The following is a 24,683-nucleotide window of genomic DNA, read 5'->3' as shown; positions in this document are numbered from 1 at the left end:
TGTGAGAAAAAGATTTTTTCCGTTTTTTTTTTTTAGCACTTTAAATAATTATGAATTGAGAATAATCAATATTTAGTATTTCCAAAATTGCGAAGAAAAATATGATTTAATATGTACGTTAATATTATGCAGAAGGTAATAGTTCATTTAGTTCATTTGCTTAATTATTCGCAATCTAAATCCAATCACCGCTTCCAAATTTTTAGAAAAACTCATAAAATATGTTCAATCTTCGAAATATCTTTAACGTGCTTCTAGCAAATGGAAGACTGTTTCAGAATTTTTCGGATATCAAAACTTAATGAGACACTGAATTTTTTCAATTCGCAATTTGAAAAGTGCTCAAAAAAGAAAAAAAAGGAAATTCTTCATAAGAACATTGTTGAAACAGTTGTAACTATTAAATAAGCTAATAAATGAAGCAGTTGAAAGTTGACTTTGTATAAAACTTGGAAAAAATTAATTGCGCGTAATAGAGATGCCACTGTCACATATAAAAGATTCGAGATATCGAGGTAAATATAAACGATACACGGTTATGTATTTGATTGAAATTTACTTTTCCGTCGTATAATTTCAACGTATATATTTCTTGTACGGGTTTTTCTCACTTTTCAATTCCAACGTTTTACACGCGATAGTTGTTGGTTATGAAGCAATCTTTTTACCGGCGTGGTCAATTGCTTGGTCGATAATACGTGAAACTGCTAACACCCCCAAACTCGACCAGACCCACCATACTGTTACGAAAAATAACGCAGGGCTATCAGTCTTTATACCTATATTCTCAGTCAACGTGGCCAGCACAGTGGGCCAGCACTGTGTGCGAAATACCTGTTTGACTAAACGCGAGCAAGTGGCGGTAACCACCTGTGACCCTGAGATCGGCCGATACGAGACCTTGAGTGTTTAACACATGAATTGAGTCTTTGAAACCGCAGGAAATCGGTTTGCGAGTTTCCGATAAAGTGATACGATAATCAACAAGGTTGAAAATCGCATGCCGCTGTTATTTTTGAAAACTCAGCTGCCTCTAGGTCGGCGGCGATGGCGGCGGTTGACCGGGAGGCGGGAGGGGAGTTTAAGTGGCCGGAATGGCGACAACGAGGACGGCAGGAGCGGTGACGTCTGCGGCTGTGGAGGCGGCGACCAGATAACTGCGGGGGAATGATTTCGCTTACGTACTCAGCGCCTTTTCTTCAATTTACCTATATTCATTCGCTCGTTGGCGAGGCACACGGCTGATACGCGTTCCACGAGCCTTGCTGCTTTTCGCACGAGCCAGAATCCAACACCGGTTTTCACCACCGCAAATTGATACACGTAGGCATAACCTCGCAAACTCATCACGGAACTCGGTGTCAGTCGAGATCTTGTTTGGCGAGGGACTCGACCACCGGAGCACGGTATCCAATGCCGGATAACTGGGTCGGAAAAGCTAATCACCAAAAACCCCGAAGATGTTGAGAGGATACGGACCTGTCACTCAGGCCCTTCTGGGCACTTTGTTCACATGGGGTTTGACGGCGGCGGGGGCCGCTCTCGTTATTTTCATACGCGGAAAACAGGTGAGTTCACACCAGGCATATCTGTAAGTACAAAGCAAACCTTTTACAATTTTTTCATCATCCGATCCCATCCTGCCTTCGTGTTCCCGATACAGCGATTCGTATGTTTACATTTTGGGTATAATTGTTTCTGTCATTCATCATTTTCTTTAATTTAATTATCTTTATCTCTTCTTCTTCTTCTGCTCTGTTTTAACGACGCTATTGCAGTTGGGAATCGTTGACACGTAATCTTTAACAAGTAACAATTATTTGGTCTTTAATTAAGCGTATGTATCAGACGACATGTATAATTAATAATTATATGAGATCAGAGGAGGGAGGATGTTTTTAAATATTGAGATATAAATATGAAATCATCCAAGATAGGATGCATATAAGTATTGAGTAATAAATATGGCATCAGAGATAGGAGGATGTCAAGAATACTCGGAAACATGTGAAATGTTACAAAAGTGGAATGCCTCTTTGGCATCTGAAATATTGCTTAGCCAAGGCGCAAGCGTAATTGGATAGTCTTAGAATACATCATTTGTCTTTATTTTAACCGTGCTTAGCAATACATTTATCATATATCCTAAGAAAAATTCTATACAGAGTACTGGCATTACAGAAATGTTTTCACATTATTTTAAATACAATAACGAATATGGTAGAAAATGAAGGACAGGTAAAGAACTAAGAAACCGGAGCTTACCCTTGAACTACAAGGTTGATATCTAGCCTCATTCTGGTATGGAAATACATAATGTGTAATTATTCTGTAGAAAGGCCCACTAGAATCCTGAACCTTGTAATAAACTGGTACAGATTGTTTTCTTGTGAGTTTCGACAATAGCTCAAATTAACGTGAAATTGCTTTTTTTTCATCACATGTGCATCAGGTGGTGATGGTATCTGATTGTGAAATGATTGGGCATTGGTAGGATAATAAAGTGAATTGCAACATTGATATTCCAGATTGTAAAAGCATTGATAACTAAGTATGTGTTGGTTTTTCAGCTGTCTGCTGTTTGCCATCTGTTCAAATCAATAATAATCATATGCCTTTGAGCATACTTTATTAATTTATTTATGTTAATAATAAAGTTTCACACCTACCTCTTGGAAAACCTTTTCTTTCCACACGTATGCTTTTTCTACACTGTAGGTTATTCATTATACACTATGTGTCCTCAATGATTTTGTTTCAATTACAATTTCTTCTATTCACAGAGGAAACTACTGGATGTGAGTCTTGGTTTTGCAGCCGGAGTTATGATTGCTGCAAGCTACTGGTCCCTGTTATCACCAGCCATCACAGCCGCATCGGAGAGCAAAACTTACGGGGAAAATGGGGAATACGCGTTTTTACCAGTCGGACTTGGATTCCTCATAGGCGCTGCTTTTGTCTACGGCACAGACGTGTTGATATCTGCACTAGGCGTTCAGTCTCCGAATGTGGTTTTAGCCATGCAATCAGTCGGTACGAAACAAAGACGAAAAATCCTGGCAAAGCTAAAGAGCGACCAGGATATTGACGACAGTATTATTGTTAGTGAAGTTAATGTTAGTGGTGCAAAAGTCTACTCTGACGTCGAGTCGACCACCATCGATGGTAGATACTATTCATTTTATAATTGTATAAATAGATACGTAATATTGACACTTGTGGCTTTGGGTGATGGGATCGGTTTTACAAGTACATATCAGCAAGTGTTGGTCTTGGGATTGGTGTCAATGAAGCCAAATTAAAGATCTCAACGGAGTTATTCATTACAAATTTTTAGATCAGAAATTTGTTTTACATCCAATGAAATACCGTTAAGAAATATTATCTTGCATTTTCACGAGCTGCATCTATTTATAAGTATCGAAAACTAGTATCGGAAATAATTATCATCAGAATACATATTGTTGCATCTGACTAACTCACCCTTGTAGTTTTCTCAACCAATGAGTATTCACGAAGTCTTACTCAATCTCGTGTCTTACTAAAAATGCATGAAAACCAAATTTGATAGTTCATTCACTATTTAAAGTTCACATGAAACTGCACCTGTTTTACAGCTAGTAGAGAAAATCGGTTTTGTCTCTAATTCTTACCGCATGCCACGATCTACAAATGTGTAAGCATTAAGCACTTCGAAATCGGCGTATATGTGCATAATACTGAGTAACTGCATTATAACAAGTTAGAGGTGTATTAACATTGGATTCCCTGCTTTGTGATTTTTATGGCTAAAGCTGATCCTACTAACCCTGCATGCAAGAGTAAAAGCCTGTTCAGTTCACGTTAGAATTATGTATATCATGACGGTCTTTGCGAGGAACAACTGGTGTAAACTATGTTACACTACCCATTTTGTCTCGGATCTTTTGAGGCTCTCTCATTGAAAGTATATGATCAAAATTTTACTTTTTAAGGCACTGGCATGATAATTTAGCCAATTTGTGATAATCTATAAGGAGAATCCACATGACTAAAACTAAACAAAATTTTAACTTTTGAAAGTAATAATCCTTGGCTTAAGGCATTGTCACACCTATGTAAAATAAACATGAGTTCTTCCTAAGAAGCAATGCCTAGGCTACTGGTACACAGATACCGTTTTTGATAATCCAATAGTGATCGGCATTGAAAACCATATTTAAATCTACATATAGATAACGTTGCGATGGACAAAGTACTGACGACTGTGTACTTTACATTACCATTTCAGTTTAACATTAATGTAGTTTTATTAAAAAAAAAAAAATTGATGACTATTTCAGGCTTCTACGAACAAAGTACCAGAAGGAGACAAACAGTTAACACAGCTTCACGTGTTCCCGAAGCAGGAGATGTCGAAACTGTTTACGAGGACCCAAATGACGAAGCGAAAAATAACCAGTGGCGAAGGATACTGTTACTTGTCGTTGCAATCACGGTATGGTTCCTTCTGCAAAATACGATTATTAGTATGAAAGTTTTTTTAATCAAAGAATACAAAAAAGTATCTGTCGTCATTATTTGAGATATAGTGCCGCTCTATGGAAAACAATGTGATATACACTGTCACTTGGTAGTGGAAATACACTTTGCATGTTGAATGCATTGGCACAAAAATTTTGTAGATTCCAAAAATGTCTGATTCACAAGTACCAAGTACAGTTTTTCAGAATCAGAATTTTTACTTCCTCAATACTCATAAATGATTTTACTTGAGAAAATAAAAAAAGCACGTAACAGTTGTGTAATTATTTCAATGATGTCGTTATTGGAACGTTAAAGCAAATTCTAACCAAGGCTTTAATCAGTTGTACAAATGTTGGATCGATGTAGATTCAAATATTCAAACCACGTATATGTAAAGCAATCGTCAAGCATGGTATCGCATGTGTACAGTAGTTTGACCTTGGTAAAGTTTATAACTTTAGCCCAGTTATAAGACGTGAATACCTTCGTTATTTTTATAATTTTAATAACTTCTAATATTCTTGCAGGTTCACAATATTCCCGAGGGCCTTGCAGTAGGCGTCGGATTTGGAGCCATAGGAAGCACAGCCGAAGCTACTTTTGAAAGTGCAAGGTGAGTTTATCTTCATCTTTTCGTGAATTTCACGATTCAGCATATACAATTATTGAGCTATACGAAAAATGCCAGACGCACCGTCACTGCCTTTTAGAAAATAGAATACTTGAACAAGCCGTAACAAATTTTTAACTCTGTATCCACGTCTACTCACAATCGTCGCGCGGGTTGTAATTCTTTTTGAGTGGAGGGAAACGTGATAATTTATCGTTAATACATTAAGATTTCACGTCTTTATATCTGTTTTGTTTTCTCGCCGGACAATTCACAATAGGTTTTTCCGTCATTTCTTTTCCTTTTATTTTTGCCATGATAATGGAATCCGGTTAGATAACACTGCAATGAAATCGGTAAGACGTGAAAAAATTAACTTTCGCGACGTTTCCTATTATCCCTTCTAAAGCTACACAATAAAGAATCAACTTTTTAAATGTATTTGAGCTGGTAACAACCCGTGATTATCTGTACTCCGATACTGATTACGATAAAGCATTGACAATTACATATTAATTGATTGAAACAATACCATTGTCAGCAGCATCATATTTGTCGGCGCTATTATCGGCACCACAACTTCGATATGCATCTATGATCGGAATCTAAATCAATATAAGTAGCTAGTGTGTTTTTACTTGGATTCGTGTATCGTCCGTGGTTAGCGATGTCTACACATTGACAGATTATATCAAAATATACGTGATTTTTATTTTTCTTATGAAAATTTCATATATTGCGATAGTTAGATATTGCTTAGGGGCCATACTTAAATTACGTAACAAACGTAAGGGAGGGGGGGGGTCAGACTCGATTGTTACACTTTGTTACGATACGGGGGAGGGGGTCTTTTGATGCTTGTACGTAATTTTTTGAATTGAATGTAAAATTTTTTGATAATTAATAAAAAAATTCAAACTGAATTCCCGCGCCAGATTCTGTTATAGCCAAACCTTTAACATTTTGAAACTAGCGCGCTGCGGTAGCTCTTGGCATTAGATCACTCAACTTACAGCAATTAAAACACTTAATAATTAATTAATAATTAATAAATAAAAGAATAATGAAAAATACAAATGATTTTAATAAAATTTTATGCTATTTCGTTATTTGATTCCGAAAAATTACGTACAATTTGGGGGGGGGGGGGGGGTGACATTTTGTTATGATCTGATACACAGGGGGGGTAGGGGTTGAAAAGTTCTTCAAATTCCGTTACGTAATTTAAGTACGGCCCCTTATCCGTGAGGTAATTGGATGATTTTAAATTTTGATTAATCAGTTTTCAACCAAATAATGATTGGCTCAGAGTTGCAGAGGTGGAAAAAGAGGTAGAATTTTACTTTTATACAAAATTGGCCGAGGGTTGTAGCTTGCAGCGAAATCTTACACATAGTGATCACTAGTCAAAGAAAATTAGGAAGTCAGTGACAATTTTGGGAATTTTATGGCGGTTTGATAGAACGACGAAGAATAGAGCTTTTTGCATGAAAAAATTTCCGAACGATTTGTTTTACTCGGTTTCATGACTATTAAGTAGATCATAAATAGGTTTTTTTTTGAAAACTAATTGATTTGGCGTTTCATTTATTAGATATTTGAAATGGCACTATTAGTTCGAATTTTAGTCTGGGTAAAATTATAATTTGGCCAAGGAAAGGTCAGGCAATAGTCAGGAAATATTTTCAACTGTTATTGGTGGTCATCATTTCAAAGAATATAAAACCCCAAAGCTCAACAATCTGACGTTTTGGGGAAACCCTTAAATGGAAATTTCTCACTTTACACAGCAGGTTAGGCTTTGCGTCACAATTTTCACTGTATCTAGGTCTCGGGAACAATATTTGAAATCTTGTAATTTTATTGCGTATGCACAAGTTATTTTCGCGTGTGCCTAACGAGTCTGCATTTTAATCTTCAGAAATATCGTACTAGCTTTTAGCACAACCTACAAGCATGCATTCAAATTCTAAAAGATGCGAGTTGAAAAGAAAAGCAACGGCTTTCATGAAGGTCTCACCATTTTGAAACTTGTTTTGACGTTTTCCGTTGGAAGTTCTAGAATTTTTTCCACCAAAACCTGAAAGGTGCAGATTGGTGTGACCATGGAATTTCAGTGAATCTATATTTGAATTATATAAAAATATGATGAAATCTTATGTTGGATACGGACAGCCAATGCTCACGTGCTTTGATCGATGTGCGATATGTACATTTTTTACTTACTCACTTATGCCCTTGTGATTTTCGGAATTACATCTCGCATAGTCGCATCTCGGATTATCAATGTATTTGTAATTTCCGCGATTCCGGACCAACTCTCCAAGATTATTTGCTAGGTACTTATAATACTCTATTAGCCGCTAGCACATATCAACTAATTACGAGTTTAATTTTTCCAAATTGAAAATCATGTATTGAGGAATTAGAAAATACATCGAGCACCAAATATTTATTTTTACAAAAATAGCGGTCCGTTAGGATTGTTAGAGAATAACCGTAGATATAAATAGAAATACGGGATACCGTAATTTAATTCCTTCTTCTATGGGACCTAGAATGTTGTGTATTTAGCTAGCTTTAGTTGTCTCGCATTTCAAGATGTTCAAATAGTCATTACACTGGTACAGCGTATATTTGAATAATTTCACGTAAGAAGCCTCAATTTCCCAATTACAAACACTGAAATCCTGTTTTCTGAATGTTTTGTATAAATACATTCAGTTCGGTTGTTTTTATCGTTCCCGTTATAATTCTGGACGCACAAATATGACGTAACATGCATTCGTTACATCCATATACTACAAGGACAAAGTTCGGGGCAAGGTTATCGCGAAGAGGACGGAGATCAACTTTCATTCACAACTCTTAAATTCCTGTAAGACATACGTACCATACTGATGAAACGATACTTGGTAGTTGGAACAAGTTTCCCTCGACATATTACGCAGTTTATATAAATGTTAAGATTCACGCTGCGTCCTTCTACATCATTCGTTAAAAAAGTATTAAAGAGAATTGAATACCTGTACGGGTATACCTGGATTTTCATCCCTGTTACTCGCGATAAGAACAATTCAATTGAAAACCCATTGACCAGAAGTAGTGTATCCGATCCAACAACAGTTTATTCAAATGAAAAAAATGTCACTACTGCCTTATCTAGATCTTATAAATAGTTCTTCTTGCAGTGTAGCATACATTTTGTCACATTTACAGGTGAACGTATAGTCCGATCGTACCCTCGACGTAGAGATGTCGCTACTCGGCCGAAGTTGTAGAAATCGGGTTTCATGCAAGAATAACGACAAGGTGGGCTCTCATTAGCCTGGAGTATGCGCGTATTATGCATATCTCGTGTAGGTATTTAATTACGAGTCGGTTCTGAATGACCGTAGACGTTTCTACAGCATAGGTATAGGTATAGATGGGTACAGGAGGTGCTGTATGGTATATAATAACCATAGAACGCAACGGTACGCGGCGCAACGCAACGCCCCGACGTGTCACGCGGGCGAAGGGCCGTATATTATACAGCTGTCGGTGTAGTATGGGTGTCCCGTCATTCATAACCGTAGCGAGTTGTGTGTACGAACCGTCGCGGTCGTTCCCCCATTGACAAAGTGCAACTAAACGTGGATCGTGGATCGCTCGGTGATTCCCCCGCTCGGGCAGCCAATCGTCGGTTCCACGTGTATCGCGATAGCCGCGACGTGACGGCTCGAACGTTCTACAGGCCTTATACCAGCTACGTACGCGTTGTCACGCACACAGAGATATACGCGTGTAATGTAGCAATCTACCTACTACTGGGGGAGATGGTTATCCATATAGAGACAGATAAACCAAGGTATGTAGATAAATGGCTGTGTAGGCAAAGCTCAGGCTGCAAAGACGCCCGACGGTAACCATACCGTAAACAGGTATAGAATATAATGTGCAGGTACATCAAGAAGAATTTCTACATAGGTAGGTATAACGTTATATCATATGCGCGGGTATGCTTGTATGAGAACGCTACGGGATATCGATCCATGCGCATGCATGCAGGGAATTTTTTTTTAATTACAAACCGTACGCTTATTTTGTTGTCGTCGTTATTAATTTTATTATAATTATTTTTCTTTTTCATCCACGATGCCCGAAGGTATGCATAATGATGGTCTGTAATATCAGGTATAGGTTTTTGAAATTAATTATCATTTATAAAATACATCAAGTTCCAGTCATATAATCATCATATCTCGTCGCTTCGCCGTTACGTATTATCTATAAATCCTTATTACCCGGCCGTCCTCATTCGCTCCGCGTTAACACTTTGTCCTCGCTTTTTTTCCTTTCTTCTCCTTTCCTCACACCAAGTTTCTCAATCGTCATATTCTCGTATTGTCATATTGCCCCTCACCTCCTCTTTCTCCTTCCCTCAAATCCCCTGCAATTGGTAGTCGAGCACGAGCGATTAATTCCCATTGATAATCGCTGGTTTTTCAATCGACCGATAATGCTCAACTGTAAATACGAAATTGGTACGTGTGGGGGCGTCGAGGAAATATCCATGCCCATACGCTGCAGTGTATCGCGTGAATAGCTAGAGAACCGAGCAGCGGAAACCGGCGCCGGTATAACTTCCGGTCTCGGGGTTCCCGGGATATTATAGATACACGCGCTACTGCATGTCCGCCCTGAGGACGAGCCGTAGGGAAAGACGGGCGCGTGCCCACGTATACCGAAACAAAGTTTATTGTACGCAGCGCGTATGTGCGGTATAAATAAGGTCATACGTAGCTGCTTGCTATTGTGCGTATTCTTACATGCCTGTGTTTCACACTCTTGCATCTTGCGTGCATGAAAAAAAGTTGGCGCAACGGAGGCAACTAGTACGTACCATAACGATAACGGTGGACTGAGGTAAACTTGGAATGGGAATAGCAATGGGTATGCTCGCACAGATGTGGGCTACGGGATACGCGTGCTGGAATGCAAGCTTTTGACTCAGCGACGGTCTGAAACCACGCTCAGGGGTGAACAAGAAATTTTACACCGTGCCATCGGTCGGTGGAAAATTAAAAAAAAAAGCACTAGGACTTTTGATAGACGCGCTTGATCCATGCCAGTTTTCTCATGGCTTTCACGGCTCGAAATTAATTTTCCATTCAAAAACTTATTGACTCGCCGGTAGGAAAAGAATTTCATTCGAAAGACCACTTAATTTTCAAAATTTGGCGCGCAAATTAGCATAGCTCGCCACCCGACTGAAAACAGAATTAAAAATCTCATAAAGTGACGAGAGGAAAGAAGTTGACGACTACATGTTGCATTTAAAATCCTTAAGGAATATCAAAGATTAAAATTTATATTCTATGTTAAATATTGAGTTATTTATAAATTTGTTGCACAATCGGTAAACAGCATGACTGTTATCAAACGGAATTGGATTTACACGGCGATATGTATAGTATACATTCGCTTAATACCTTCTATAGCGTTGATGCGAACAATCTATGTAAAAGGTCAACCTTCACGCCAGCAGGGGCGAAGTTTAAACGGCGTTCTCTGGATCGGGCGCGTCGGAAATGGTCTCCGAGATATTTTCATTGACGTATATTCTGCATCTCAGGTTCTAGAAAGATAGTCGCACATACGTCTTGAATAATTTCTAAGAAAAGAGATATACATATAGAGGGCTAAGAAACCAAGGGCGCAATCCACTGTTTTGTCAATTTGTGGGATAAATCCGCGTCTTTGATTATTTTTTTTTGTTTTTTTTTTGTGGTTGCACACAACCCTTGAGTTCTCAGTCCTCGATACGCACGTCTAACAGTTCAACACTATTGCGGTAATCTGTTCTATGAATCTTTCCTGAACTGCAACGCAGCAGTTTTACACTCCTAAAAGTGTAAATCTATGCATATTAGGGTGGTCCTTGTTTAGAGTGTTGACGAATTTTTACCGCCCCATCACTGAAATCAATTTCAAATCTTTTAAAAAGAGTCGCCAAATTTTTTCATATTCATACAGCAAGTCTGAGATAGCCCGCGTTGTGATCGAAGTTTCTTATGGAAATGACATGAGAAAAACTTTTTTTCGCATTATATATTGTATCGTGAAAGTAATAATGTTCCAAAAAATCTGTAACTGCGAGGTTTTAGTCGGCATTAGTGATGCTATATGAAAAAAAAATACACATCATCGTGCGAGGCAATCTAGACGAATTGCACTTCCTTTAAAAAAAAAAAAGTCAGGTTTCGAGGTTGTGCAATTCGTCTAGATTGCCTGGTACGATGATGTGTATTTTTTCCCAGATAGTAGCACTAATTCTCACCAAAACCTCGCGGCTACAGATTATTTGGAACATTATTACTCTTGCAATAAAATATATGCTGAGAAAAAAAGTTTTACCCATGTTAATTTCCATAAGAAACTTCGATCACAATGCGGACTATCTTACAATTAGATGCGATGTAAAAATCTGAAAAAATTAGGCGATTGTTTTCGAATTATTTGAAGTTGATTTGGGGGATGGTCTGGCAAAAATTCGTCATCAACACCCTGAATAAGGACCACCTTGATGCATACATCCTATACGGTATTACAATTTAAGGAGGATAATTTTTCCGCGAAGCGTACAAATTTACGAAAGCACGATAGGCACAAGAACGCGTCCAACACAAGGCATACCCGACAACGTTTCATCTAGGCGAACGTTGTGTATCGCAGAGAGCGTATTATACCTATACACCAACGTAAGTATTGCGTTCGAGTAGGCGGCAGCGGTGAAGTGAAACAATCTTTGGAATGCGGGATCATCGTGTATGCGCGTTGCGCGTCCGTTACCTGGAATGTACGAGCGAGGAGTCTGCAGCAAGCTCGCGTTGCAAGTCTCGGAGACGTGGATCGGCATTAAGAACCCGTCGACGTCCTCATCCGGCGCGGCTGCTCGACGTTACCTCGCTTATGCATTCGTGTGTGTAACGTAGAAGCCGCATGGAAGGCGTCGGGAGGAAATTGTCCCGAGGCGGGACAGGGCGCGATTATTCCCCGGATTAGAAGGGGGCGAAATAAAGGCCGTCCGCACTCTTGCCCTCTTTATTACGATCACAAATCCCCCCCCCCCGCCGCTCTATTTCTATCTTCTCACCCTGCTGCACCCCGGTCGGCAACCGCAAGGCCGGCTGGTGACCCCTGCGCGCATCAACCGGCCCTCCCCGTGCTCTTCTACAGCTGATCACACCTCGAGTCGAGAGTTGTTGCCTCGAGCTGTTTTAGTTAGCCAACGGATAATACAATACGGGGAGTCCGTCGAGTGTGTCTGAGGGTCTGTGCACCGCGCAGGAGTCTCTCCGTAACGTCCCGGTCGGCGCGGCGCGTTGCGCCAGCAGCTAGCGAGGGAGGCCGTCGTGGTGGGGCTCTGGAATGCATGGGAACGCGGTGTCGAGTCGGCCGAGCCGACCGGCCGCGATTCGCCCGTGCCGCATTCCTCCGGCTCCCGAGGCCCACCACACCGGCCTCCACCGCGTACACGGACGCTCCTACACCGGCCACCTTCAGGGATTGCCTGCTCACCGCGAGAGGAACACGCGGACACTCCGAGATTCTTTTTTACCTAACCCTTCCTCACGGCGCGCCCACCGCGCCAAGACTCTTCGACGTTGCGGAGGGAGGCTTCCTCTCTTTATCCCTCTCTCTCTCTCTCTTTCTCGTCATATGCTGATATTGTCCAATATTGTTATGGACAAGAATAAAATATCTATCCATCTGTCTATCTATCTATCTCTATGTATCTATCTATAGAGAATACAGTGTGCACTCTCTCAACAAGGTCGCTTCCCCGCTTTCGTACTCGGTTGCCGTCCCTCCACTCCCTGACCCGAGTATATCTTTGAAGCACAACTCTCTCAATAGAGCCGCACAGCAAATGCTATGGTTCCGCCATTTCCGTTTCGACATAAACAAACATATTCCTATTTAAACACACAATATTTCACGTAAAAATTTTACATGAGTAATTGCGTATAAAAAAAAAAAAAAACCGGACGTGTTAATAAAATATTGACGCGCAAGTATTTTTCCAGGCTAAAATAAAATGAAATGGGAATCGAACCGATGCAGACAACGTATTCGCGCGTGCATTGGAGGCTGGCCCTACTTTATGAGAGTGCTTGCGACGTTTTTTTTGTGACGCGACGTTCGCGTGAAGATATAACCGTGGGGCTTCCGATTCCTGGAAAATAGCTTCTCCCCTCTTGTACTGTTGTGGCCCTATTGAGAGAGTGGCTTGAGAGAATTTTTTTTGACAATTGCAACTCGTCGTAATTTACATGCGCAGTCAACTTGGGAAAAACGTTACTAGCACGGTGGGCAGAGTGACCGTAACCCGGCGATTCTTGAATAGGCGAGGGGTTATGTTTCACTGTGATTTGTCAACCACTCGATTCTAGGGAATTTGTTTATTGTCAGCGAAGGTTTGCTTCAGGCTGCGAACACCGATGTCGGCCAATCAAAGTTAAGCAAATTTAATCGCGCGCGTTACAAGCAGATCCTTTCAATAGAACTTGAAGGTATGCGTGTATACGTACACGTTATATACACATATAACGTATGCCTTAGTGTGATCCATCCATACCTTATATCTTGTATCTATACCTATACCTTGTATGACACATTGATGCAGGTGAAAATATTATACCGTACAGCTGCGGTATGCGCTCTATAAGCATTGAGGTGCCGCGGGTTCAACCTTATTTCCTTGCTATACCACCGGATGGCAGACATGGGGATTATGGGGACCCTCCATCCTGGATACGTATCTGGTTTGTTCGGTTTTTGTAAGGAAGTCAGGGTTGATTCTCTCGTTTATTTCGATCATTATGTAGCCTATGTTACTTCTCTAGATACGAGGTTAACATGTATCCGAGTTTCATGCAGATTGATCCACTGGTCCTTGAGTTTATCGGCAACAAAGTGTATCCACTTTTCCCCACCGATATTAAGCTTCTTTTTACGATACAACAGAGACGGGAATTTCTCAATGCAAACGCTTCGTTGCAGCGTATAGAAGTCAGAGAATGATCTGATATACTTGCGCAGAAAAGTTCTGAAATACTTCGCTCGATTCCCGCACACCATCGAAGAATTTACCGCAGAGTAATATTTTTAATAAATTTAGACGAAATTGAGCTTCTGATTAACTTGGAAATGGGAGAGTACGACTGGAGATTTTTGGGTAAAACGAATGGCATCGATGGGTTTTCGACTTGGCGTACTTGGTACTTACAAGTATCCGGTTCACAAATCCTTGGGTAATCGTTGTGTCCCCCGCGAGGACGATAAAAATGCCAGGTAGGAAACGAAGCATGGGAATGACGGCGGCAGATCGAGAAGGTCTCTTCTTGCTTCTTAGAACCTGGGTGACCTCCCCTCGCTCACCGGTTAACTGTACATAATATCCGTATACGTAGGTATCGAAAGGTAGAGGTGCTGCTGTTAGCTGCCTGACTCTTCGTCGGGGTTCGCCGGCGCTCGGAAGCGTTCACAGATCATCGTTAGGAATGCGTCGCGTCGACGCGGCGTTCGGCCCGGGTGCACCCAAGGAACGTGGTGCCTGTGGCTCGTTTCTTCCTACTTCACCTGTTACGTCTCTCTTTCTACGTTACTGCACCGTCCCGGGGGTGCTTAGTATTTCTACGCTGGCTCCCATCCCCCGCCCCTCCCCACCAATCCTGCATCAGTGAATACCTATGCTCGTATGCATGCATACGTAGACCTATATGCACACTCGGAGATAGTATTTATTACGGTTTAATTAATATTTATTACATACTTAAGGTGAAAGTCAATTATTTTTTATCACGACAAAGATAAGAAAAATTTATTCTAAAGATCGTTTGTAAACGATTAATCAATTTTTAATTCATCTTCTTTCTGTACACAAATAACGTGCGACTTTTTATGAATGTACGAGATTTTCAGTGGGTTTAGGGGATATTGTATATAAGCAATGCGTGTAATATTTATACACCTGAGGACATGTAGGAATTTCTGTCTACATGGATTTTTTTTAACGTATATATGTATATATATATATATATATATATATATATATCTTTTTATTACAGCAGTTTGTTACGGTGGTCTTCTCTGTGAAGAAACTTCGTCTCTTCTGATTGGATGTAGAGTCAAAGTAAAAGTGATCGTCGTTGTAAGCCGAAGGAAGCATTCTTCGTCAAAAATTCATTGTATATTTTCTACGAATATCACGCAACGGTGTATTTTACAGGATAAATTAACGAATTAATCTGGAGTATGTGTAAGAAGTTATTCTTTGGTAGCCAATATTTATCCGGAATCTGAAACGACGTCTGAAATTGAGTTGTTAACGTGTTATCAGTGTGGCCTGAAATTATAACGTCATAATTATAGAATTATACCTTTGCCAAGTTTTGAAAGGTCTTCGATGATCGATCGATACGCTCGGCATCCTTACCGGGACACAGCTTTTACTTTGACTGGACTGAATGTATAAACAGCTGCGATGGTCGAGGAATTTTATATTTAGTTTATAATATTTTAAAGTTACTCACGATATAAGTTATGTGGATCGTTTTACGATGACAAACGATCGTTAAAAGATTCTTCACGCTTATTCTTTGCATTCTCGAATGTAAATTTTTGCCACGATCTAAACACCTGGATTCTAGCTGTTGTGTTCCTACGGAATACGTTTAAGGTTGAAATAACGGAGGGTTGAATCCTGGCTGTTTTAGAAACTTGGCGATCGGAATTGGGATACAGAACTTCCCGGAGGGTCTGGCCGTCTCTGTCCCTCTCCAGGCTGCTGGATTCAGCACGCTAAAAAGCTTCTGGTACGGACAACTTTCGGGAATGGTTGAACCAATCGCCGGGGTCTTGGGCGCGGCTGGTGTCAGCTTAGCATCGGTGGCCTTGCCTTACGCTCTCTCCTTCGCTGCCGGTGCCATGATTTACGTTGTCGTCGACGACATCGTTCCGGAAGCTCATTCGAGGTAAGTTGCATCATCCCTGCTGCCACAAAACATCCCGCTAAACATTATCGGTTTCAACATTCTCCACATTTTTCTTCACTCATAATCAAAAAGAGTAAGACTAAGTCAAGCCTGCGGGTAAATTTTGACAACCGTTGAAACAATTAACCCTTTGAGTCACAGCGGTAAGTATTATTATCACCTATTTTTAATACTTAGGACTTAATGTAAATTATTATTGTTAGAAACAAATTGATTGAAAAAAATCGGGAAAATTGAAGGAACAGTTCATTTCCGAGAAATTTACCTCTCTACACACGTATATTTTTTACATAAATTACAATTTAGGATGGCGGATCGAACATGGCGCACGGAAATTTCAAATTCTATCGAATGCGGAGAAAAAACTCTGTCCACGGGTTTTTTAGGGTTGCTGATTACAAATCTGAAATCAGATTTCGAAAACTTAGTATGGCGAATCCAATCAACGATCCCGAAAACCCCTGCATAGAGTTTTTTGTCCGTAATCGATCAAATTTGAAATTTTCGTTCACTATATCGGATCCACCATCTTGAATTTACAAAATCTGATTTCAGTAACTCCAAAAACCATAGAATACTATCGTGTTATAAAATTTGACTCGGCACAATAATGTGTGACTCAAAGGGTTAACGGCTGTCTAGTCTCGACAACTGCAGCAACTTTCTCGCGCTTTAGCCTCAATTTTTACCCCTGCAGGAACCCTTAACGTACAGGTATGGAAACTCGAAGGAAGAAAAACGAGTCCGTGTAGGTGCTACATGCATACGTGCACGGTGAGCCGAGGGGTAAACTCCTTGCAGGGGGTATGGCGAATTTTTTCCCAGGCCCTCTGCATTGTCATTATAATTGGCTTCTTTGTGCTTCGCGTGCGTCTTGTAACCGTCCGTCCACGCGTCCCGGGCCCCTGGGTGTCCTGAGATACTCGCTCGTCGTAGGCTCCCTCGGGAACACATCTCGTTTCTTCTTTTCTTCGAGTATATGTATATACACGTACGAAAGTGAAAAACGAACGATCCTCCTTCCTGGAACCGGATATAGGACTCTTTGAGCATTCTGCTTTCCTCACGGTATTATACAGCTATCCGACAAATCCAGGGGTCATCGCGCAGAGTATCGCAGCAGACTGCCAAACCATCACCACACTTGCGTACCTTATTACTTTTCAGGTTTTCATCACTTTTATACGAAGTTTTTACACTCGATTCCGACGTTAGGAGGCTCGGAAAAATTTCATGTTGTAATATTTATGGATTTATTTGATTTTCGACACGGGACTGAAGAATTCCGTATACCTCGAATAATGAAATTTTTTTTATCACGTGTTATGAAATTTTGTATAAATGTCGAACTTGAACCTCGATGGCGTGTAAAATTTGTTTCAACCAAAAGAGAATGACTCAGCTTCGAGGCGATCTCTACAATTAATTTTACAAAAGTAAAACTCTTCGTGCAGGAAGCACCTTGAAGTTTGAACCACTTACATATTCTTGGAGAGTAATTTCATTTTGAACATGATAATTCTAGTCACTTTACCATTACATTATTCATATTTTGTGTTGTTTTACTAATCGTTGTAACTCGTATCATCAAACATTCTTTGTCTGTCGAACGAAAATTGTTTGAAAAGTTTTTCTCATAATTTTCACGTATTTGTCATTAGGTACATGATCAAATTTAAAACGGTGATTTTCTATAATGTAGGTATAATTAGTGACATGTGTCTATTTTTTCCTGTTCTTTCCACGCAGTGGTAACGGAAAGCTAGCAAGCTGGGGTGCAATTGTTGGCTTCCTTATTATGATGGCGCTCGACGTTGGCCTTGGATAAAAATACGGAAGTAAACGCCAAATGATTACAGCATGGAAAACGTGCAGGTGTATGCCGCCTCCCCCACCGATGGATTACTCGCGGGTTTCTTTTTTATTTAATATTATATACAACGACGAGCCGATTATACCAATCGGTGTTTTAAATTTCACGTGAGTACATACGGTATTCGAAATCCCGGCTTGCGTATGTACATGAATTTTTATACATACCACGTATATTATATGTATGTAAAAATGATTACATCTGAAACCAGCATTACGTGGGTAAACATGTAAATAACTTTAGAATTTTAATACATACATGCACAATAGTTTTTACGTACAAGTGTACGTATTACTCACGTGTTCGGACGACTACAAAGGTGACTGATTCTTACGCGAAAATTTCAATTAAATAATCAACAAGTCAGGCATATGCATTTGAATATGGTCTGCTCGTTTACATTCGTAAAGTCTTCCGCTACACGTACAATTTCCTATGGTGCGAATACGTCAAATTTCGAGTGATTTAAATATCTTTATATGTTATCATATTTTATACTATTTTAGATACCTTCTCTTACCAAACCCCAATATCGTCTTGAAAATCCTCTCATAAACAATGCCCGAAAATATTAAAATCATATTACATATTGAGAAGTACAGTTATAGACATTGCAAAAAACATACTGGTGACAAATGTCAATTTCCGTACATCTGAAAATCGGTAAGAAAAAAAGAAAAAGAAAAAAACAAAACGTATCTTGAGGGTAAAGCAATTTATTGTACCACAAATCGTTATATATAAAACTTCTTTCCCATTCCACTAGAAATGTGACCTAATAGACGTATTTAATTGACTCTCTACAATATGCGTGGGTATACGTGTGTGCTTGTGCGAATGGGTTTAAGTTTGTACAAAATTAATATTCACGATAATGATAATTTTATTTCAACACGACGACGTTTTCAATTACATGCGTGCAATTGGGTATTTTTTCTTCTTCTTCAATATGATGTACTTATGTATAAAAATGATATAGAGCATACGAAACGAACTGTACATAGATAGTAACTTTAATTATGTATACATACTTGTATATATGTATGCACGCACATGCTGTATATGTAAATATATTAACTTAACATAGTACCAGCAGGTCAATGGCCCAGTTTTACACCGCGGCAGTATTTAACACGCGCATATGTATAACTATATTATACCTTTCCACCTTCCTAACTAATGCGTGCCAAGAACTTAAACTCTACGGCGTTTACACCAATCATTTGAAGTCAGGTTACCGAGTTCGGTTAAAATACCTTCCGTGTACGTACACCTGAAAGTACGGGAAATTGACAGCGACAGCTAATTTATTTCACCGTTTTCAATAAGCATATTTATACATGTGTCTATCGATTCGTTCAACAGTAATTATTTACTAAACTAGAAAATTCGTATGTAATTTGGGCGCATTGTATGCTCAGAGATCGTCAGAGTCAATTATTCAACCGTGACGTAAGAAAAAACAAAATTAGGATATTTTTTTATTATTCATAATACGTTGCTAAATCGTTGTAAATAGTACGGAAAAAGGGGATTGAAAGAAGAATAAACAGTTTGCCGGATTCGAATCTACGAAAAACAACGTAGCCCAAAATTGACGGAAAGTTCACGTGGCACCGAATCACCCGCCGAAATCTGGTCCCGAAACGTGTGATCGTTGAAAAATAATCGCAAATACCCCTTGTGACGTGTCTTCATAATTGTATACTTGTTCGTGCTCTCGATATCCTAGATAACGATGGACGAGATTTCACTAGTCGACGACGATTACACCGGGCAGAGAGAAAATCAACGGGATAAATAACTGCATCGTCGGAATCTTGAGCGGGCATAGGATCCGGAGGGAGGACAAAGTACAGGGTGAAACTGGTATGAATGAACGGACACGAGGCCGTTAACGTGGCTGAGAAGTGGGGGGAGGGGGGCGTTCGTAGAAGGCGACAATATCGCCTGATCGTCGTTCGTAAAACTCGTAACGAGGTTGAATCTAGGGGCTGCTAGCCGAGTGAACGAACGTACGAACGGACCCGCGCTGCTCCCTTTTTTCCACTCACCCCGCAGGTACGTATTTATCCATGTATGCGTCTACGTGTGTAGACGCGTAAGTCTCTCGGTTGCATGCACTAGGCGACGATGCGATGCGTCGCTGCAGCCGCATTCGTATACCTAGAAAGAAGCTGCGAAGGTGGGGGCAGGCGCGGCATGTTCGGGTCACGCCGATGACGACAGCTGCAGTCTACGATCGTGCATCGCGTCGTTTGTGGCGATGCACCGCCACGATTAGACGTCGTTGTCCGTCGTCTGTATTTGCCGGGTTTAATACAACGGTACAGTGATTATCGCGAAATTGTGAATTTATAATTTACGACTATCGAGGCTCGTTTGAATTCTTCCCGCCGAAATTTCGAAGCTGCGATGCGATGTTGTTTCATCGATACGTATAGGTATACCTATGTATTACCGTTACGCTTTGCGATGCGTTATTGTTTTTATCACAGCGCCGGCGATCTTGCGGCAACGTTCACTCCGGTGGATCGTTCCCCTGAATTTCAACGTTATTGTATTGTATTTGTGTCGTTACCGGCAGTACGTTGCTACTACAGCGACTCAACTGTTTAGAACTGGAAGAACGGTTCATGTTATAATTTACGATCTTGACCGAGTTTTACTTGTCGCTCGTGCAGCTTACGTCCTTTATCTTAACCCCAAAAATACGATGCACGCATGTGTGCCAGTCGTTGATCATGTCCGATATGCGCGCCCGTGAGTTCCGGCTTCTCGTTTCGCGATTCATTCAAAGTCAAAACCGGAAGCTATGGGTATACGAATGAAGATGACCGATTCGAATCGGTCTTAGTGCGGAAGAAAAAATTGGGCTAATCGAAAATGAAGACCACCGCAGGTGCTATTTATATTACATACAATACATATCTGCAATGCATTTTAGGGAATTGAACTTCTTCGGCAGTGAAATTTTCGTGAATAAGAGTGTCGATAACAACGATCAAAGGCCCACGAATAAACACGTATTAACGCAGCCTGAATCCCCCCCCCCCCCCCCCCCCCCCCCCCCCTTTTAAAATTCACCGCCGCCCTTTCTGCTGAAGATTGCGTCGACGCGATGTGAAGCTTTCGAATTCCGAAGGACCCCTAACAAATGTGGTGAGTATCCCTTGTGATGATAATAATATGTATATCGCATTTAGTTATAACTCGGTATCATGTATTTAGATGTGATTTTATACTACACTTACTGCTACGTAATGACCATCAAGGCAAACAATATTTTTATTGTCACTGAAAAGTGTATTATATGATTATAAATACTCGCAACGCCCGAAACAACAAATTCCAATATTGCATTTGGGTTTTGTAAGCTCATTTTTTTTTACCAGAATTGAGAATAATACCCGTAGGCGTCGAAATTTATTATTTGTCGTCTTTACACTCACTGGAAATTATATTTAAATTGAAATGTTTTTGTCTCGATATTAATTCGCGCTGAAGACGAAAGATCGATTGTGATTTTGAATCGATTTGATTTCTTTTAACACAAAATTCAATCTGGATCAGGCTGTTTGTAGTTATACATTCTTCGATCCTCTGCCATGATCACTTACAGTTTGTAAAATCATAACGACGAAATATTTGACATCGGAGAATTCGAGGAAAAGTTAGGTTACGTTTCTGGGAAAAAATATTACATGTATATATATATTAGGATGATCCTTACTTAGGGTGTTGATGATTTTTTTTCAGACCATCCCCCAAATCAACTATAAATAATTCAAAAACAATTTCCTAATTCTTTCAAATTTTTATATCAATTCTAACCCGTGCCTGTTAATAGATGGATATCACCATTTAAAATACACCTGTTTCAGATACATTCTCAGCATATAATTTATTGTAAGAGTGACGATTTTCGAATCCATCTGTAATTGCGAAGATTTAGTGAATATTAGTACTACTATCTGAGAAAAAATTCACATCATCATACCAACCAATCTCGACGAATTGCACACCCTAGAAATTTGACTTTTTCTTTTTATTTACAAGAAATGCAATTGTCTATATTACCTGGTACGATGATGTGAATTTTTCTCAGATAGTAGCACTAATGCTCATTAGAACCTCACATTCATGGATTTTTTCGAACATTTTTACTCTTACAGTAAAATATTCACTAAGAACGTGTCCGAAACACGTGTATTTTAAATTGGGAAATCCTTCCTCTTACAGGCACGGGTTACAGTTGGTATAAAAATGTGAAAAAAATTGTGAATTGTTTTTCAATTATTTATAGTTGATTTGGTGGGGTGATCCGGAATAAATTCGTCAACATTCTAAATGAGGACCACCCTAATATATATACATATACATACCTGTACAAATACTGTCATGTCTCACAGTCACGTAGAACGTTTCGGTCAAACTGAAACTCGTATTGCTTGTTCAGCAACGTTATTAAACCCATGGAATTAGGAAAAAAATTAATGACGATATAACGAAGCATTAAAAGAATAAAATCGGACGTTTAAAATTTTCAACAATTTGCACAATTTATTTTACCCATTCAATTTCAATCGCAAAATAGTGAAAAAACGTCACGTTTCGGTTCCTGAAGACCTCCAGAAAAGGACAAGGAGGGATTTTAAATTTGATTTTTAATTCCTTCGAGGTAGATATGCACTTGAATTCGGTCAAATCGGTGTCAGGTCGCGGAATTTCTCCCGAGATATTCCGGCTCAGGAATTCCTTCGTTCCAAGCTAGCCGCCTTACACGCGGCTTTGCAGTAGGGCCTTCAAAGAGCGGTGACCTCTTGTTGACCTATCAGCCCGGCGGCGCAGCTTTACTTCCGGTAATGTCTCTCTTCGTTCTTTTTCTCCAATAGCTGGTATTCATGCTTATAAGCATAGACTGCACCCGTGTTCTTTTCGTTTGGCATGTTTTGTTGCGCATTTTTTAAATCATTGGAAACAGCTTTTGATGGATGAATTTACGGGCAGAGGGTGCAAGTCCAGGTCTACAATTATGACTACTTTAATATTAAAATCCCACTTGAATTTTGTCTATTTCTAGATGTATCTGTTATTAGATTTTTAATCACAACACCTAAGTTCCTCTTTCGGATTCAATTACACACGCAGCGTTTTAATGCAGCGGCACAGTCTAGACTTGATATTTTTTCAAACCCGATACAATTTTCTCCGATTGACGTATTAATTATTATACTTTTGGCTGCTAACAATTTGCCAATCTTGCGGTCGGGCTAAAAAAGCATACATTTATATACTCCAACATTCTCCGCGAAGGGCTTCCGCGATATTTATTATCATTTTATCACCCACTATCACGTTCTACTTCCTCGACTAACGAGGAAAAAATAATAACCCCGTGTGTGTCCCAATGAAATTGAGATAAATATTTCCCGAAAGGGAATACTCGTACAATTTTTTACCCGTACAATAAATTGTCTCCCTCGTATTATAATTAATATTTACATTTTTTTTTTTCACATTCATATCTTATGAATACTTTATTTGCAGTATTTTCGTTGTTATTAACGATCAAATATATTTTACACTCGTATATATAAATAATATCCGTCTCGAATTCTATCGAGTTCTACCTCGTATGGCATTCGGTAAACGGATTTTCATTACAACATCGTTTTACGTTATGCTTGCAACGATGCCCACTCATTATATTACATACCGATGTTTGATTGCCGTGGCGAGGACACGGATAAGTATATATAGTAAAAAAGCGTGGAAAGGCGAAGAGGCGGAAAGGCGAAAAAAAGCAACACATAGCTCGCCCCGAGTCTTCTGGCCTGCACCGGCAATCATTTATCAAATACATGAATAGTCGCTGAACGTTATACATATATATATATATATATATATATATATATATATATACGTATATTTTATTTTAATTTTTATTTGGCCTAAACCAAATCATATAAATGACATAAAGTATAATATGCAATACTTAGGAACTAGATATAATATACATTGCATCCTACTAAGGCACCTAACAATGTAATTACTTACCAGACTTCTGTGTGTAGGTTTGGTTGATATAAAATTGAAATTGAAAAAGAAAAGGAAATAATAATAACAGTATATAAACTTTAAAGTATAATTTGTTAATGCATTCACAACTAAATGGGTAGTGATATACAAAATGTTTTTACAAAATCAACGATATATATTCTTGTTTGATGAAATTATTATTATACAAAATAGTTTTTCAATTTTTTTTTTATCATCGTACAAAAACTTTTTTAAACCAACTGATCAATTATATCAAGATCCAGTAATGCTACAACGTAGGCATTTTTTATTCATCAGAGTTCTTAAGATATTTTAGATACTCTAAATATATGCGTTTATTTGCGTGTACGCAACCTGCCTATGAACGGTAAGAATTACATGCAGTCAGTATAATATGTAAATGTAGGTATATATGCGTATACGCATATACATACATATATATATATATGGCAGCGACGGGCGAGTTTGATAAAATTCTAGGACACGGAGCGTGGCGGGTTGACTCTATTTCTAAATCCATTTCTATTTTCTATTTCCACACCGTGGTCGCGGGGCGAGCGACGACCATTTTATACGTCTGTGATATTTT

The 24,683-nt window shown here is 39.4% G+C and overlaps 2 protein-coding genes across 3 annotated transcripts in view; both read left to right on the top strand.

Annotated features, from left to right (window-relative positions):
• Positions 1–824: 824 nt before the first annotated feature.
• On the top strand, positions 825–19,118 carry LOC124298503 (zinc transporter ZIP11). Of its 2 annotated transcripts, none has more exons than XM_046750599.1 (6): positions 825–1,568; positions 2,784–3,165; positions 4,323–4,477; positions 5,034–5,119; positions 15,880–16,137; positions 17,908–19,118. In XM_046750599.1, exons 1-6 carry the CDS (start codon positions 1,461–1,463, stop codon positions 17,984–17,986), a joined length of 1,068 nt encoding a protein of 355 aa, XP_046606555.1. In that variant the 5' UTR covers positions 825–1,460; the 3' UTR covers positions 17,987–19,118. The 2 variants fall into 2 exon arrangements, with proteins under 2 accessions (XP_046606555.1, XP_046606556.1); XM_046750600.1 differs by having other exon boundaries at positions 826–1,568; positions 2,784–3,033.
• A 1,967-nt stretch (positions 19,119–21,085) lies between these two features.
• Positions 21,086–24,683, top strand: part of LOC124297570 (transcription factor Sox-14-like) — a 92,068-nt gene continuing 88,470 nt past the window's right edge. The window contains exon 1 of the mRNA XM_046748738.1: positions 21,086–21,193. The gene's annotated coding sequence lies outside the window, so the exon portion shown is untranslated. The remainder of the gene's footprint in view (positions 21,194–24,683) is intronic.

The sequence above is a fragment of the Neodiprion virginianus genome, chromosome 2, assembly GCF_021901495.1.
Source record: "Neodiprion virginianus isolate iyNeoVirg1 chromosome 2, iyNeoVirg1.1, whole genome shotgun sequence".
Lineage (NCBI taxonomy): Eukaryota > Metazoa > Arthropoda > Insecta > Hymenoptera > Diprionidae > Neodiprion > Neodiprion virginianus.
Note: the sequence above shows the minus strand (reverse complement) of the source record. Positions and strands in the feature narration are given on the sequence as shown.

Coding starts and splice junctions, on each gene's coding strand:
- LOC124298503 (XM_046750599.1), top strand. CDS start 1,461: ATGTTGAGAGGATACGGACCTGTCACTCAGGCCCTTCTGGGCACTTTG. Junction 4,478..5,033: donor TACTTGTCGTTGCAATCACG/GTATGGTTCCTT, acceptor ATATTCTTGCAG/GTTCACAATATTCCCGAGGG. Junction 5,120..15,879: donor GCTACTTTTGAAAGTGCAAG/GTGAGTTTATCT, acceptor TGGCTGTTTTAG/AAACTTGGCGATCGGAATTG.